This window comes from Python bivittatus, unplaced genomic scaffold (assembly GCF_059951505.1).
Source record: "Python bivittatus isolate LINGU-HERP-01145 unplaced genomic scaffold, Pbiv_v1 ctg000670_np1212, whole genome shotgun sequence".
Taxonomy (NCBI): domain Eukaryota; kingdom Metazoa; phylum Chordata; class Lepidosauria; order Squamata; family Pythonidae; genus Python; species Python bivittatus.
The window spans coordinates 9,433,892-9,452,569 of NW_028277094.1; the positions used below are offsets into that span (position 1 = coordinate 9,433,892).

General features: G+C 40.8%; 1 protein-coding gene across 6 annotated transcripts; it reads right to left on the minus strand.

The window, feature by feature from the left end:
• Nucleotides 1-238: 238 nt before the first annotated feature.
• FMR1 (fragile X messenger ribonucleoprotein 1) lies at nucleotides 239-16,843 on the minus strand. Of its 6 annotated transcripts, none has more exons than XM_088151530.1 (16): nucleotides 16,184-16,843; nucleotides 14,122-14,258; nucleotides 12,710-12,762; nucleotides 11,672-11,765; nucleotides 9,650-9,721; nucleotides 9,002-9,150; nucleotides 8,450-8,543; nucleotides 8,239-8,355; nucleotides 7,371-7,541; nucleotides 7,204-7,282; nucleotides 6,220-6,329; nucleotides 4,857-4,943; nucleotides 4,466-4,661; nucleotides 3,836-3,979; nucleotides 2,969-3,051; nucleotides 239-2,404 (listed from the first exon to the last, which is right to left on the minus strand). In XM_088151530.1, the coding sequence occupies exons 2-16, from the start codon at nucleotides 14,218-14,220 to the stop codon at nucleotides 2,243-2,245; spliced, it is 1,710 nt and encodes a 569-aa protein (XP_088007656.1). In that variant the 5' UTR covers nucleotides 14,221-14,258; nucleotides 16,184-16,843; the 3' UTR covers nucleotides 239-2,242. The 6 variants fall into 6 exon arrangements, with proteins under 6 accessions (XP_088007656.1, XP_088007655.1, XP_088007658.1 ...); XM_088151529.1 differs by having other exon boundaries at nucleotides 3,836-4,015; nucleotides 16,184-16,835; XM_088151532.1 differs by having other exon boundaries at nucleotides 239-2,353; nucleotides 3,836-4,015; nucleotides 16,184-16,831.
• Between the last annotated feature and the right edge of the window lie 1,835 nt (nucleotides 16,844-18,678).

The following is an 18,678-nucleotide window of genomic DNA, read 5'->3' on the forward strand; positions in this document are numbered from 1 at the left end:
AATCTAGTTAGCACCTTACTGAAGTCAGCCTCGAGTGTAAAATTAGTGCATATAATAGCAAACATGTACGTTTTGACCAGTAATAGCACGTTACCAGCCCGTTCTTGAAATTGAAAATATTTCAGTTTTCACACTTCTGGAATAAACAATGTTTCCAATTTCAACACAGAAAAAATAGGTTCCTGCTTTAAGTTGATTTGTATAAAGCAATCATTTATAAAGATTGCATCAACATCCATTAGCAGAGGAAGATCCAACTTTATTGAAACTGCTTGCATACAAAATATATTGCACTATAACCAAACAAATGTCAACATAAAATCCAATCTGTTGTAGCTAATATGTACAGAGAATATTGCCCAAGAGCAGTTACATTACAAGGTCATTCTACCTTGGTTAATTATCTACAGTATTTTAAACCAAACAGCTTACAGATGATGTGTGCAAGGTACCAATTTCAGTTTTCAAATACTATACATTCCCCCAAAATAAATAATTAGAAATCAACATTTAATGTTTGGCAATATTTAAGACTTTTTTTTTTAATATTTGTTAAGTTGTGTGCAGTTTGTTGCCATTTTTATATGCTTGCTTGTATGCAAAGAAAAAAAAATAAAATGAAAAAGCAGAGAAACAAAAAACAACACAGACTGGGGCTGCAATTTGTACAATTCTGTACATAATCAGCAACACTCCTACTGGAGTAATTTTAATAAAAACAGAATAGCTTAAAATGAATGTCCTACTGCGTTTATTTTTGCATGTAAATTTCATTCATGATCGGAAATAGAAAGCATGCCCCATCCCCAATTATGGACAACTAAACCTTACACCAACTTCAATTACAGGTTTTTAAGCTACTTGTGAATGAGACCTTAAAAAATTGTTCTATATCCAATGCTGTCAAACTACAGTATATCCCTGAATTTTACAAAGAGCCACATATAACACAATCATCTTCCTATCTCATCTGAGATAGGCTCAAATTTAAATATCAAAACTGCAGGGGAAGTGAACGAAAAAGCCTATTCTTTTAAATTGGTCCTCTGGCCATAGAGCTGGCACACGTTACGAACAAATTTTAGGTTCCCTCGGTAACCATCAACTGTTTTATCACCATGGGGAATATACATTAAAAAAAAAAATCTTGTCCTGACTAAAAAGGGGGGAAAAAACAAAAACAAAAAAGCCACCATTTCAGTAACATGATCTGCCATTATCTTCAGTGCAAAATAGGTTTCTATCTTATAAACTGCCTAATGATGTTTATGCAAGGAAAAAATTATGGAAAGCATGCATTCTTCTAATAAAGTACTAATTGTTGGAGAAGGTTTGCTACATATATATTGTACATTGAAGTCCTATTCAGGAGTTCTGCCTGAAGAGGGTACAGGAGGGCCAGTGCTGCTTCTGAATGAGCGGAAGCCTCCGAGCTGCCAGGACTCTGCCTTCTCGGGGGGCTTGGGCCAATCCGGGCACGTAGACGGCCGGGCGGGTACATCTGAAGACAACGGAGCCAGAGCCAGGGAGCTGGTCCCGTGGCGCTTACGTGGGCTTCTGCACCCTCATCAGGCCGAACACCTGAACACAACAGAGTTCAGCATTTCCAACTCATCTTCCCTGATTTCTGCTTCCAAATAGAATATTCCTACCTGCCAAGATATAAAAAAGGCACATACCATACAACTTTTTGCTAATGAAAATGACAATTTAGTTACATTACACATAGATCCAGGTTCACTAAAATACTGAAAAAGTGAACCGAAAGTGTGAACTGACACAGGACATAAAACATAGCTTTTATTTATTTTTTTAAATGAGGAAGTTTTAATAGATTGAAAACAGAAGCCCAATTTGATTACCGCAAACACTATTTATTCTGAAAATTGAAATTTAGCAGTGATTTTGACCAGATGCGTTAAAATGGTACAACTGAACAGAAATACCAATGCACAGTTCAGTATTTTTAAAACAAACAAAAGGAATTCTTTCATTGTTTGAAGTGCAATATGTACTTGAAAGCATTTTTTCAGAAGTTCAAGGTATTTTAATGCAAGTATAATGTCTTATTTTGAAAAAAAAACTGCATACTGCTGATGTTAAAAAAGGCTAACAGAACGTTTTATATTTCATGCCCTGCGCCCTCTTGCCTACTATTTGTCTTTGGCCTAACAAGTTTCTCTAATGTGGAATAAGATTTACTGGAACAGTTTAGGAAATACGACTTCTCAAGCTATGCAGTTTAGGGCACGCCATTCACCAACGGTTGCTGACTATCTCCGCTGTCCGTTTTCTCTTTCTTCTGGTTACGATCTTTACCCGTGCGCAGCCGGCTACCTTCGCTGGAGGTATTCTGTAATGTTTTAGTGTGGACACTCCTTTCATTATTGCAGTCAATTCTGATCTGAAACAAGTTACAGTTACATAAAGCATACCCCTGGGAACACTAGGGAACGCCCATCGAGAGCTGCCGGAGAGGACATTAAAAAAAATATGGTTTTCTCCTTCTCCAAATGCAATACGCTCTAGAAAAAATATATAGTTAAGGGGCAAGCAATTTGACTATTTTGAGGTAGCATTTTATAGTAAGTTATTGAATAAAAATTAATATATTGTGCAATATACAATTACACATTATGTAACTTGGCTATTACAATTATTTTGCTCAGTATGAAGAATAAAAATTATCTTTCAAATAGGTCATGTGCTGACTGTATCTGGACAAGCATTAATTGTGAATCGGTAGGCCTTATATTGATCCCCCCCTCCCCTGTTAACTATTCTAAAGTATTCCTCTTGTTAATCTTCTGGGAAGTGATCAATTTAAAAAACATGAACAAAATAATCATAGTAAAACCTACTAAGACTGATGTAGGGACAAGAGACTGCAGGAAAAAAACCACATAACATACAGTGCCATGCATGTGGGCATGTTTCATTCATGTATCAGTAAAGAAACAAAAATTACCTGAAGCGACCCATCTGTTGTTCTCCCTTTAGCATCTCTTGAATTGCGTTGACGGTTGTCTGTCCTTGACTGTTCCTCATTTCCTGCACATCAAATTTGGATTTTAGGAAGGTGATTTTGTAACAGATTTGTCTCTGTCTCGCTTAATCTTTCTCCATCCTTGATATAGACTTTTTTTCTTTTTTGCTGGTGATCTGACCAATATTCAACTGGGGCTATTGTAGGTATACAAGCTAATACAAATATGATTGTTAGCTATGATTTTTTTCCCTTTTCATCTGTATGTTACATTTTAAAGTTTTTACTACAAAAAGTTGCCCAAAAACCTAATTACTTGTCAGCATACAAGTGCTATTCTAAAGCTTGTAAATGCTGCCTTTCATTCACAATTTTAGAACAATCCATTCTCACCCAGATTGTCATGAAGAATAGGAATCTGAGAAAGAATTGTGTGTTATTAATGGCTTTTAGGCAAGCAAATATTCTAGAGAAATGCAGGCACTCTTCAGGTAGTTCCAATTATATTTCTGGACATTTTATAGACCAAAGTAACATGAAGGATAAACAGCAATTCCATCTTCCAATCTTAAGTAACACAAAATGTTACTGGAGAGTTTTGCTTTTATTAGGCAAATCCTGTCCCCCCGCCCCCCTTTCTGAAAAGGCCTGCTTGGTCTGTGGCAGGAGGTGATTGAGACTTCTACACTCCTCTGTATCAATTTCTTGTTCAGTTTGAAAGTGCTGCTGTTTTATTAAAACATGGCTGGCACACCTAGAAGCAGCAGGCCTCAATTTCAGAGGGAGATCAACTACCCAAGGTCTATGCAAAAATCAACTGGCATGGTAGCAATGGATTGCAGAGCTTACCTTTGAATCCCCCCCGGCCTCTTCCTCCTTGGCCACGCGCACCTCCTCCGCGCCTTCGCCCATCTCCTCTGCGCAGGTAGCTGTCTCGTTCTTCTTCAGCTGGGGCTAATGACCAATCGCTAAGCTCGTCTCTGTGATCAGACTCTGTTTCAGAAGCATTTGATGCTTCAGAGTTAGTTCCTATCAAGAGTTTGAAAAAACCAAGACATACCACAGGCTATTTTTATGATGTTTTAGAAAAACTACCCCAAGCAACTACCAGCTGAAATTGGTTTCCTGTTGTAATATTTCTTAATGAGAAAGGCAGGGTAAAAGTAGAGTATAATTATTGTCATTATTTAAGTATTGGGCTTGAATGTTTTATCATTCCCTGGATATTCTTACTGTGTCGGTTGTAAGCCATCATGAGCAGCAATGATTCAGCAGCATGTACATGGGATAAACAGAAAAGTAAATGAGCCAGCAAGGTAGGGTCCATGCTCCTGTGCAGACAGCACTTTTCATAATTAGAGCTCATTTGCATTTTCAGACTCCGTGACTGTTCCACTGATGAGAGTACCAAAACCTCAGGCCTCCGGAACCAAGCCGGTCACCTAGTGGACGCAGAACCAAGCCTTCCAAGTTACCCACCTGAAGCGTAGCCCGGGCCACGCCGGCTGTGCCCTCGGTTCCTGTAAGGTCGGCCACCCCTTCCGAGGCCAGGACCGTCATCAGTCATATACACCTTTTCTTTATCTGGGCGATTTGGGGGTGGCCTCGATGTGGCCCCAATCTGTCGAAGCTGTTCATCAATCTGCAACCTCTCCAGACGGAGCTGGTCCACTTCCTAAGGGAAGAGGGGCAAGTTACAAGAAGCTACGGTTATTCTGACCATGACTGAGACACAGGAACTCATTTAGGAACGAATACCAAAAACAACATTTAATATAAGGAATTAAGGGGAAAACTATTAAATAATTTTGCAGAACATCTGGAAGCCAGGCTTCCCCTTCCCCCAAAGGCAAGCCAGGGGAATCCTCACCTTTAAATAGTTGAGGTGATAATCCAAAAGAACGGTGGCATTCGTGATGCTGTCCTTGGTTCCCACAAAGACAAACGGAACCATTCCCTAGAGAGCAAATCTAGAATCAGAGGACTTCCATGATACCATCAATACCATTCTATTATTAGTGCTCAATATAATCTCATTGAACAGTTAAGGATAATGTTCTAAGTAAGCACATGAACGCAGTACCTGCATTTCATCAGAACTCAAAGCAGGGTGACATATGAGCCTCAAGACCTTCGTTACATGTGGCAGCCAAAGGAGAAATTCTCTCCTTCTAAGCAATCCATCCCAAATTTTAATTTATAATTTATGCCAACTAATACACAAACTAACCACACTTGTCTTTTGGACTGTACACTTCTCTGGATTCAAACTGCATTTTTAATTCAAATTTTCATGCAGATTCCAGAAACGGAACAGAATTTATAGCGAACATAACTGACTGGAAATAGATGTATTTTTCTACAAGTCACTGGGATAAGATGCTCTTTTAAGGGTCAGCCTGAAAAGCTGCTGCTGTTCTGCAGCTCACAAAACACAATGGGATTAAAAAAAAATGGGGAAAGTCCAAATATTATTAATGGATAAACTCCAATAATCGTTACAGAAAACTGAAATAGTTTGCCGTTATTACAGATCCCGTAGCTAATACTCTTGTATCTTCTGTACAAAAAGATTCCCTGCAGTAAATACAAGAGGTGACCGATACAGCCCACGTGACACCTGTCTAAGATTAAAGTCTTCCTTATGGCAGTTCCTCCTCCTGTGTGTGACTTTCTATGGATGGATACAGGAGATATTGCTTTGTTCACCTGATCATGTGCCAGCTAAGTTGTTAATAGGTAAACTTGCCTAAAAACTTAAAATTATATATGAAAAAAAACCCTCAAGGGCAAGCCTTGCAAAGTTGAATGTATTTAATAGTGCTGAATAAACCACTTGCAGGGGCGGAATAGAGTGTGATCCAACTGCCCCTCTGGACCTAGCTGTTCACACCAGCCATCTCTTAAAGACCTGGCAATGGCCTTCCACTGCTTGAGCGAGGAATCCTGAAAAGTCTTCTATGGGTACAAGTGCGTGCCCAGACAATGGAGGGACCCTCAGAAGTGGCCCATGGGAATAACAGAGAACACGCTTTAACGTTTTGAGTAACGGGATCTGAACGGCAGTTTAGTTGCTTTGCAGAGATCCTTTCCAAGTGGTCCAACTACTTAGCCAGTATTACAAAAAGCACAATTATTAAGCAACTCCCTGAACTGGTTTGCAATAAAGAATGTAGGCAGTTGAGGAAAATGTGCTTTTCCCCATTAATATGAAACATTACAAATACACGTACCTCTTCCTGTGGAATATTTTTATCATTTTCAGCCTCAATTCTCACTCTCACAACTCCAGATTTATCCACTATCTCTTGAATGAGTTTTCCATTTTTTCCTATAACCTTTCCTATAAAAAGTACACAAGAAAACATTTCTTCAAATCAGCAGAAGCATTAGGAAAAAAAGGGGGACAAATCAAGTTTGCCAAAAATGTTTCCACAGGTGCTCAGATACTTCACTCTTGCATCAATAAACTAGGCCTGTTTTCACAAGAACATCAGATCCTCATTTCTCTTTGATATGCATTTTAAAAACACTTGGGCATTTATTTTAAAAAGGACTTGAATTTAAAGATTTCTTTTCCTACATGCACAGCTAACATCTGCAATTGCAGGAAACAGTTATTAAAATGGATTGAAACCAATTACTAGATATGTCCATTAAAATGAGATTTAATCAAGTCTGACAATAACCTCCAGTATCAATATTGCAAGGAGAAATCTGTGTCCAATTACCACAGCCACATCACTTGTCAAAAGGTTTTATTCAATTGATGTTGTGAAACAAGGATGACAATCAAATCAAATCCTTGCTTTAAGAATTAAAAACAAACATTTTTTTTAATGAAGTACTATCATTCACATTAGAAAAAATGATGGTTAAGTTCAGCTTTTCCCCAAAATTAAGAGTGGCATAGACAATCCCTCATATTTATCACCAGTAAGAACATATGATTGGTTCAACTGCCATGCTTCATGGCTGAATAAGGATATGAATGAGTAACCTTGATCCTGGGTCAACATCTCCATATATACAATTTGATATATCATTGTAAGTCAGTATTAAAATGGTCCCATCAAGCTACAACTTCATTTTAAGTCAGCCCAAATGATCAGAATTGCTGTCTACATTAAAAAATAGATTAGCCACGCTGTGAAAATCTCCTCTCATCATTATTTCCAGAACAACCAAGCTTCAGAAACATGCCCTGGCTAACCTACCTACTAAGTTTCTTGGGACTTGGATGACATCTTCAGCAAATTCAAGGTAACTTCTTGCCTTCTTCACTGCATCTTGATCCTACAGGAAATGCAAGCATGCTTTGAAGTGTTGCGGTGACTCAGAATCAGAGATACTTCACAAAAGGAGCTTCAGAAATGTAACTCACCTCCCCATAAATATGGAATGTACAAGTGTCTTCATCAAGATCAATTGCTGTCACCCCTGGCACTTTCCGGGCTTGCTGAATGTTAGCACCGTGAGTGCCAATAGCCAGACCCATGAGATCTTCACGTACAACAAACTGTTCATGAAATCTGGAAGCAAGCTGCCTTGAACTCTGGAAAGAGACATTCCGAGTTACACGAGACCTTTGGTATGGATGCACAAGGAGACATTTTTAAAAAAGACAGATAATAGGGTGCACTCTCTTATTTGGGAATTCCTTAGCAAGTACCAAGATATAACATACATCAAACTTACATGCATGAGTGCAATCACTGTTCACTGGTACACTGAATTTATTTCAAATATTGAACTGGGAGTGAAGTTACATGGATTCACTAGTTATTTTTGGTGCATCACTTTGTAACGCCTTCCCTAACATGGGTGCCTTCCAGATAGGTGGATTTAATCCCCAAACTTCCCAAGCCAACATGGTTATTGTTCAGAAATCTGGGAACTGATACTGATTCTTTAGAAAACATCCAGGTTAAGGAAGACTTATCAATTCATCTTAAAACTTAAGATAACAGTGAAGATAACCATGGAAGTTATGATCCCTTGGAATCTCATAAAGTTTTTCTGATAAACAAGGCATCATACTGCAGGTTAAAACACTATATTACCATGAAAGCCTGTAACTTCTTTCCCAAATGTATTGGAATGTACATCCCATCGTCTTCAACTGTGGTGAGCATCTCAGGGAAGGTTGCCTCATGCTATGATTTACTGACATTTAAGTTGATGTCAAACTTCAATTTCTTTACTTTGGCAGCAATATGACTACATCTATAAAAAATTGTTGCAACGGTTACCTCTAGCTGTTTGCTTGCTTCTTCATTTCTCATTATCAGTGATAACTTGGTGCGAAGACTTCGAAAGTGCATATCAATTAACATATTTGCACGCTTTGTTGTTACTTCATTAATAGACTGAAGGATTAGAATGGAGAAAAAAAATCTTGATTAGTATTGTATACAAAGCAGACCATTTGAATTCAACCCCATCTATTCAAAAGTAACTTACCAAAATGATAAGCTGATGGGCCTCAGCATCATATGTTACAGAAAATGCTCCAACTGCCTTTTTGAAATCTTTGTGTGCAGATTCTTTAGCACACCTAAAACAACAATTAGATCCATGGTTAGGGAATGTGCTGTTGCTATGTCCATAGAACCTCAGCAGTAATTAATAATACAATCCCATGTTGTCTAGAGAATTATCCTGGCCTTCTCTATTGTGACATATTTCACAATGAATCACAATGACCTGATCCATAATCTGCTTCTGGGAATTACATTTATATTTATATATTTTCATCTGGTTTCAATCAGGTAATCAATTATCTGGTTCTTGAACATCGCAATTAAATTGCAGCATAGTTCTACTTAACTGTTCACATTCAAAAATACCATTCCTTACATAAAATCTTTTAATTAAATGCTAAGTTATTATGCACAGTTGTAATGTATTTGAAAACAACTATATAGTTGATAAGTATCCTACTGGGGGAAAAATGTAATATCCATCTTAAGAACACTGATTACAACTTCATATACAGAATAAGGTTGAACTTACATCTGCCTTAAATCTTCAGGGACGTCAAGCTTAATCTTATGAAAAGTATCCTTTGTTGCAGGTTTGTTAGGATTCACGGATCTCAAACGCTCAATTGTGACAATTTCATTGTAGGTAGCATCACAAGCAGCATATTCTATTACATAAAACTAATGGAAAAGAACAAATTGTCCAAGACACTGTATAAGTAGGTAGTGATATATTAAGATTATATTCACATTTTACATTTGAAGGGTCCTGCTGCTTACTTTTAGGAGAAACTGCACTTTTTGTATCAAAGTTTATTACAGTATGCCCCAGATTTAATGGACTAATAAGGGGAAGGGGGGTTTATTAAAGCCACTTACCCCATTAAATCTGAATGGGATTTTACCCACATGTAAAATGGCAAATGGGAACATAGGCACATATATTTTCTGCATTTTACATGCATAAAAATGGAAATGGATTTTACACAGATGCAGACGCACAGAGCATATGGAAAGATTTACCCCACTGCATCCAAAATCCACTAAACCAAAGTTTCTTAAATTCTTTAACTATACATTTAGACTCCAGAAAAACTAAAAGGGAGACCCACAACAACTTAAAACAGAGATGTTATACATAACGTAAGACCAAAATATTAAAATATATATATATTCCTACCTCACCCTTTATCATTCTCACTTTAGCCAGCCACCAGCAACATGGTTCCTTTTCATTAGCCCTGGAATAAACCTAAATGAAATCATAGTGTAGAACATTGTATTGTTATGCAATAAAATGTTGTCATCTGGTGGAGAAGCAGCACACTGCAATCATAATGCTATCATCACACTAAAATATTGGTGTTAAAAAGTTTTTCACATTAAATGAAATTTTATAAAATGATCCTTTGCTACTGATCCTCAATACCATATACTGAAAGTTCAAGGCTCATTCATTCAGAAATCTGAAATAAAAATGAACCATCCATCTGTTACATTTAAGAGGCACAGATCTCAATATTAAAAAGTGCTAGTATGGTATGGTGGTTAGAGTGTTGGTTCAAATCACTTTGCCATGGAGTTCACTTGGTTTTGGGCTATTCAATTTTCCTTAGTCCAAACTTACCTCCTGAGACTGTGAAGATAAAATGAGGAAAGACACCCAAGTACATCACCTTAAGTTCTTTAGAAGGCAGGAAATAAATGAAAAATTAATACGCAATCAAAGGCGTGCCTATCATGGCCATCTGTTCTAATCTTCTTTAAACTGCTCCTGAACCCACACTGCTTGGCAGTTCATTTAAGCAGGGATCATCCTTCAGCTAACCTGGAAACAATCTGGCAAGCAGTTTTTCTACTGGCCAATGATACACGTCAGAAATGGAAGCTGACACCTTTCTATTGCTATCTCATTCCTAGAAATTTTACATCTTTCGTATGTAACAATACACTGGTTTGTAACACTGGGACACTTCAAAACAATGTAAGAAGCTACATCCATCTTCTTGTACTCTACCCCTGCGTTCAGTGAAAGGACACAGGGTAAATGAAATTGTAAGATGCCCCCCTCCATCTCCATATGTTCAATAAGAAGTGAGATGTATTCTACATATATGACATTACACATATAATACCTGTATTTGCAATTTTCCAAATCAAATGTTAAAGTTCAAATGATTTTGTCCACTAGAAGAAAGCTTGAAGGATTTAGAAAAGTTTTAGTTTTGCTTAATTAACACAAATTAAATGAGTTTGCTAAACTAGATACAAAATGTGGATAACCAAAAAATTCTAGTTCAATACCCACCCATCCAGACTTCTTCCAGGCCCTGGCATAATGGCTATTCTCTGATTAAAACCAGCACAAGAAAGAATATTTAAGAAGCATAGTGAGATCAAGGAGAGCCTCGCTCATCAGGAATTGCTTGGCCAACTCAGGATGCGGATGGCACAACTGTCAATACCAATAGGTGATACAGATATTAAGAGGGCTCTCCATGCATGCTGAAAGACAGAACGTGGCCAGGCCTCAGAGAAATAAAGGCAAGTGCTATGTGATGAGAAATGGATGGGGGGGGGGAGGGAAACACACCAACCCACTTTGCTTTCATGCAATCATGTCTGGTAACTAAAATACACAGACTGTTACAATAAAGAACACCAACTGGAATTTCTGTGTAAGAAGTATTTAGCAAAGTAAGCCCTAAGCCATTACAAATGAGTCTTTTAGGGCACCTTTATATTTATTCTAGAGAATTACATCGCTTAAAAGTTTCAAGTTTACTTATTAAACGTGTATAATCCTAGCCCATCGCATCCACTGCCATTACCGGAAATTAAACTAAAGTATAATTAAGTCAAGGGACCTTAATACTGGCACCACACCTATTTAAGCTGCATGATTCAGGGGAAACTTTTTGTGCAGCTGATGCAAAAAGGGCCACACTCTGCTACGCATCTTCATTCCTTAAGTTATGATGATGGGCCTGGGTCCAAAGCAGTATCCAATACTAAATATTTGCCCCCTGTGATTGAACAAGAGTGTCAAAGAAGGAAAATGTTATATAATAGGAAAATTGAGAAAAGAAAAAAAAAAACCAGGAAAAAGCACTCAAAGGACTACTGCAAGTATTTTCCCTTGAAAGCCAACATCATTGCTATTCTACCCTCATTCAAAATGTAAGATTAAAGCAGGCCTTACCTCAACTTCATCGCTTTCGTTTATATCTTTATTGTACCCTGTAGGTGGAGGAAACCTGACATCATGGAATGGAATCTGTCTCTCTGGCTGCCAGCTGAAATACACAATAAAACCTAAGCTATTAAAAAGTAACAGGTGTGAGCGAGGCAGAAAGCACACCAATTCAGGAAAGATGGGCAACCTAAGATTATTTCCCAGGGACCAAGCACAGAGAACCGGGTTAAACGGAATAAACACACAGCTAAGTCAGTCTTGGATTCAGAGCACTTGCTTAGTAATCATAGCCGATAAACAATGGCATACAAGTGAGCGCGTGGAACTGCATACAGCCAAGTGAGTCAGAAGGTAGAGAAAGAATGGAGAACCCCATCAGTCCTTTGTGCTTAGCACAAATACAAGTGGACTTGCAAAGGGGGAGACTGCCCTCCCCTCAGTGCCCAGCAGAGAAATGAGGCAGGTATTTTGTTAAAAAAGTAATAATAAACCAGAATATCTTTTCTAAAGGAGAACTAAAGTTGCAACCTGAGTTTATTATTAAGATTGGGTTAGCATTTTAACTATGTGAGAATTTACAGCATAAATATTGAAGTCAGCTCTCTTGAAAAGAATTGCTGCTCACTGCACTTCATCATCCCATGTGAAACTTTCTGGTTATTCTTTGGGATATAAATATAACATGAAGACATGCTGCTCATCCCCTGAATAACTATGATACAAGCTTATGCAAGTTTTGGTATGCGCAGCATTAATGGACTAGGGCTGCAAAGAGACGAAGTTTTCTATGTATGCAGCGCATCAAGATGGCTCCACGAGGACAGAGAGCATAGAAAAGAAATGGCCATGAATTTGTCCTCAACGCTGCCATGACCAGGTTGCTTTTTAGAATCAAAGAAAGGATCTACATATCAAGCAACCAGTTTCATAAAAATTATTTGGAAGTATACGAGAATCACATTATATTCAAAATCTAAATTTGTTCAGCACTGCATTTTTAAGATTGCTAAATCTTTGTAAAGTCAATTTCAGGACAATACGTACTTATTCTCAAATGCAACGGTTATTGAATCTTCATGGACATCTTTCACAAATGCCTGCAACCAAGAAGTAAGATTTAATAGTGGATTATACATTAATCTATTATTGATATTTCTCTTATTGGCACTACAAGAGGGCCACTTTGAATATTCATTCTAAATGCACTATATTGGCAAAGCATCATGGGGATTGCCTATGCCACAGGTACAAGTGATCCATCCATATAAACAAACTAAGTGGCCACTTATGGGACAGAGAGATGTCAAAAAAAAATTGTGGGTATGAATGTGCCAACTGCATAATTCTTCTGGGACACCAGTTGCTGGCCACAAATCTAGGTCTGCCACTGGTCACAGAACTGTGCACATCATAAGCAAGTTAAGTGAAGATTTAAATTGGACTGTGTGCATTGTGACAGTGCTAGAGAAAAAATGCACTCAGGTTGAAATATACACTTTTGAGCAAAGATTAAATCAATAGGCAAAAGATTTTAATGAAATGTCAATATATTTTTCTTCAAAAGTACTAGATTGCCATAGTGGATGTGGAGATCCTACAATCAACCAACTATCCCATCCTGATGGTTTAACACTGGCTAGATGAAAAACAACACAAAATTCACTCAGGGAGCTACAAAAATGGACAAAATGCTTCCAATGTACTTCTTCAAAAAGTACAGCCTGTTACGTTAATCTATTTGTGCTAAAATTAATGTGCTGACTGCTTCAGGATACACAAAGTCACACTAATTTAATGGTGGTTACTACAAATTAGAATATTGAAAAATACATATATTTATGAAGGGTAAATATATGTATTAACAAAACCACTGGGAACAAAAGTTTTCCTTATATGTTTTTATATTGAGTCCTCTAGTTGTCTTTCCTTAAATAGTTGTAATATTTCAATAGCCTTTCTACAGACACATCTTTTTGGGTAAGCATAATATACTTGACTATGCTGGCAGTTTTTTCAAGTCCTGATGTTAAATGTATTAATTTGAACATCAAGATCCACTGATGTTAATCTACTGATATTAATGGGATAAACCTCAACAGAATATTGCATTTAAGTCTGATCAAAATAAAAATGTAATCAAACTAGCTGCTCCACCACAAAATTTGCTTGTGGTAATCTAAGCAACCAAAACAAAGAAAATCATCAGCTGTTTAGGCTGATACTAGAATTCACTGCCTTGCTAACAAAACACAACTGTCTTGATATATGTAAACTGTGTTACATGTAAACATCAACTGAACTGTTTTCTTTTTATTTCATTCTTTCATTCAGGGATTCTCAAACTGTGGATTAGGACCCTCAGAGAGATTTCAAGCAACTGTGTGTGGATCACACTTATAAATCATGCACAGACAGTGGGAGTGTTGTCAAAACTTGCTCCGGACTTTGTTTCTCACTTTGCCTGCGTAATCCTCTGTTGGCAGTTGTGGTATCACAAAGTTTGAGAGCCCCTGCTTTAATGGAAAATTCCATTGGTAATGGTATGCAACTTTCATCTGAACTACTTGTTAGGTCAGATGTTATGCTCTTAAACCTAAAAATAAAATAAAAAATCATTTAAGAGGTTAGGTATTACAAATTTAGGACAAGGTCTGAAAACAAAGTTACCAAGATGCTATTAAATAACAATAAAACAGAAATGTAATACAATGCCCAAGTAACAAATACATACTACAGGATGAGCTGTCTTTTATGTCTCACCTATACTAATAGTGGAAAACTATTTTCAACACTGCAACTTGATATTCTGAAAATGTGCACAAATCTAGCAGATTAAGAATTAAGATTGCTAGACTACAAAATTTAGTATAATCATACTAAAAAGGACCAGATAACAAATCAAGATTATACTATTATCTCCAACTTATATATGTGGATTTGAATCACAACAAATGATGCATTATTCCCTTGTGTGTTCATTTCATCAATATTAAAATAATTCTTTGCTTATTAAATGAACCAAAACACTGATAAAATAGCATGCCTATATCATAAGAATTGCCATTACTGATTTAGACTGCAAATTATACTTGGACTGGCCAAATTCAATTTACCTTATTTCTTTTTATCATATCTTAACCCTATATCTTATGTTATGCAAGGCTGGTCAATGACCAAAATAAAGTACTTTGATCTTTGCAAAATTATGTCTTATAGTATGGGGAAACACCTGAAAAAAATGTTGATAAAAATTTGTGAAAACCACCACAAAATGCAAATTAGAATCCTGTTACAGAGCATTATTAGGAACTTGAAAATGCTTAGCTGCCTTAGCAGAAAATAAGCTAGGCCTGATATAAGTCTCTTGATAGAGAAAAATCGATCCATGTGATTGATAAGAGTCAACACGGACTTGAGGGCACGTAATCAAAGGTAAGTCTATCATTTGAACCACAGATTCAAGTAATAGCATTCCTGGGTTCAGTGATCCTTTTCAAAATTTCTTGGATACACTTTTAGGCCACTGAAAGCAACTCAGATGGACCACCTCACCAACTCTTTCCCCTGTTCTTGGCAGAATGCAACTTATTTATTTTTTTCAATTTATATGGCCGCCCATCTCAAAGTCATGGTTCTGGTTGGCTAACCACTGTTAGCCGAATCCTATCATTCGATTTAGTTTCTTCAGACAGTTCTCCCAAAGTTCTTCCTCCACCTGCCACCTGTTACCTCCCTCCAGACCCCTCTTTTTATCTCCATCAAGATGCTGTACACCAGCGTTTCTCAAGGCGTGGTCCGAGGGCCCCGGGGGGGTGTCCCCAAGACCCTCTCCGGGGTCCACAAACTCAAAATGATTTGCTGGCCTACGTTGAAAAAGAATACAATATTAAAATCCCACCCAACCCTTGTGTGCAGCATCAGCGGCAGTGAATGTGTCCATTTTGACTATTAAAACGGTAAATGTTGATAAAACACAACCCCCAGAAACAAAAGCTCTTTTGGGGTCCTCCGTCACTGTTAAAGGTGGAAGGGCGGTGGTTCTCCAAGGGCGGTCTGGGGAGCCCCGGGGCCCCTGAGATCCTTTCGGGGTCCGCAAACTCAAGCCAAGAAATGTTTTAGCAGGTCTCAGCTTTGGGGTCTAGTGCAGCAAGGATGGAGAGGGAGGACCCGGATGAACCCAGGATCTTGGGCCCCCCATCATTTGGACCGGGGTCCTGAGACCCAACCTCGGACTCCCCCAGCCCTCCCCCGTAACTCCCTCCAGAGTCACTTCGGTCTTCCGGGGGGCTGCGATCGGGTCCCCGCCCCCAAGGAAGAGCCGGACGCCCCCTCGGCTTGGCGGCGCAACTTTTCCAGGCCGATTTCGGCTCCGGGGCGGCCGAGCTCGGCCGCGAGGCGCTTCCCCTCCCTCCCTTCTCCCGGAGCAGGTGCCCGGCGTGGGGTGGGGGGCCGCAGGCGGGAGCTCCGGGAGGCGCCCCTCGGCGGCGGCGGCACTGGCGGCCTGCTCGGCGGCGTTACCTTGTAGAAGGCCCCGTTGGAGCCGCGCACCTCCACCACCAGCTCCTCCATGGCCAGGGCGACGGCGGCGGCCCCGCGGGCCGGGCGGCCCGTCGCGCTGCCCGCCTTCGGGAGGGCGCCCTCGGCTCCCCGCCCGGGCGGCGCGGGCCGGCGTCGTCGCGGGCGCTCTAGGCCGAGCGGCGGCTCCTTCTGAGCCCGCTCCTCACGGCTCGTCGTGATGGCGGCGGCGGCGGCGGTCGTCGTGGCCCCGAAGGCGGCTGCCCGCGGTCCTCGCAGCCCGCGAGGGAGAGCGAAACGGTCGCCGGGACGCGGCGGCTGAGGCGGCGCGCGGGGCCCGGAGCGGGGGAGGGGCGGCGCCGCGGGCCGCCCGCCTCAAATGTAAACATTAAAAGCCTGGCGCCGTCACGTGACGCGGCGGGGGCTCCGCTCTGCTCCTCCTCCTCCTCCCCCTCCCTTCTTCCTTCCCTCAGGCGGCGAGCGCGGCGGCGGCGGCGGCGGCGGGAGAGCGGCGATTGCGGGTGGGAGGGGCCGCGGTGGGGAAGGGAGGGGAGAGGGAGGAGGGAGGCAGGCGCGCGCGCGCGCACTGGGCGCCCTGCGCCTGCGCACGCTGGCGGGCTGGCCGGCCGGCGGACTGTTTGAGCGCCCTTTCTCGCTCCCGCCCCTCCCGCTCCGCCTGACTCGCGCGCTCGCGCGCGGCCTCCCTCTCTTCCCGTTCGCGCGAGAACTCCGCGGGGCAAGCGGGACCGATCGATGCCGAGGGGTTGCGAGATCTCGCGCGGTTTCGATCTTCGCGGAAGGGAGCGCTCGCGCCTGGCTTCAGCGCCTCCTCCTCCTCCTTTCTTCTATTTTTTTTCTTTTCACGCAAGCGCGTTCGGGCCGCTCAGACTCCTCCTCTCTAGACGTTTCCTCTAACGACGACGACGACGACGCCCCCGCCCGCTCGTTTCACTCTGGAATGACGCCCGCTCTCCCCAATGAAAACGGAGACGAGAAGATAACCAATCCCAAGCGGGGGAGCGCCGAAGAAGGCGGGGTTCCTGGGTTTAAAATGGGAAGGCGCCGGAAATGGCGGGCAGTTTTGGTGGCGGAGAGGGGAGGTCGATTTCACTTGAGGGAAAGCAGGTGTGGGAAGTTGTGAAAGAAAATAAACGGGCAGTTTAAAATATATGCGGTCGTATGATATGTGGCTTTTCGAGCTCCAGAGACATTGGAACCATTTTCAACCTAACAAAGCCCATACATTTTTTTATTTACACCCCCCCCCCCGTGCATATCCTGCTCAGCAGGCATTCTTTGTGCATTGCAACTATAGTGACCAATTTTCAGTCCCCTTTTCTGTGGAGGGGGTTAAGGCTGAAATCCAAGCCCGGTTCAGGCGGGAATAAATTTAATTTGCTTCCACCAGCATCAACTCTGAGCAAACGTGCAGAGCGTCCTGTTGTTACTAGCAAGAATTAAGAAGGTTAGGAGACCTTTCCAACTTGATCGGTGTTCTTCACAGAACGCAAATGGCGCAAAAAATGTTGGGATACATCTGAACCGCTGGAAAATGAAAATGGGCCATATTTGCACAACAAACCACATTTGAAGGAGGATTTTGAACAACCTCAACAGAGATGGAATTTTAACACATGCAGGTCTGGTTGGAATTTGGATGGGAGACCACCAGGAACTCATATGTCAGAAACCTAACTTGAGAAGTTGAAAAAGCATCTGGGAAAAGATGGCAAGCCGCTCCTCTATGGTTGTTGAGAACAGAACATGGATATATCCATCATGTCTACCAAGAGTCAAGTCTGATTTACAAGAGACTTTACTCGTCACAGCTGATGTGGAATCCTAAAGTGTAGCTTGCAAACCATGATACAAACAATAGTTGCATTTGCAACGAGGCGAAGTCCAACCGCAGTTAAAACGATTAAACCGAAACAAATGTCACTATGAAATGAACACTATAAGATCAATATACATCGCGACACTTTTTACAAGCACCATATGAATAACACTTATATCCTGTCATGTGACTTTATTAATACGATGGACAAGAAGATAGCCCTTCCCTCTAATCTGGATTGATTAGGGTTGATATGTGCCATCAAGTCCGTGTTGACTCTTGTGGTTGCTTAGATAGACCTCCGTGATGATCTGTCCCCAACCTTCAGATCTTCCAACGATGCACTCATCGCTGTTGCAACTGAGTCCATCCCGCTTGCTGCTGGTCATTCTCTTCTTCTCTTCCAGCATCAGAGCCTTCTCCAGAGAGCTAGATCTTCACATCATGTGTCTGAAGGAGGATAATTTGAGCCTGGCCAAGTATGCCTTGAGTAAGAACTCTGGGTTGGTTTTTTCAAGTGATCTATTTGTGTGTTTTCTTGGTATTCTCAGGAGTCTTCTCCAGCACCAAAGTTCAAAGGCGTCAATACTCTTCCTCTCTTGCTTCTTCAAAGTCCAGCCTTTGTTTCCATAGAGTGTCTGTGCAAGACCATGGCTTGCAC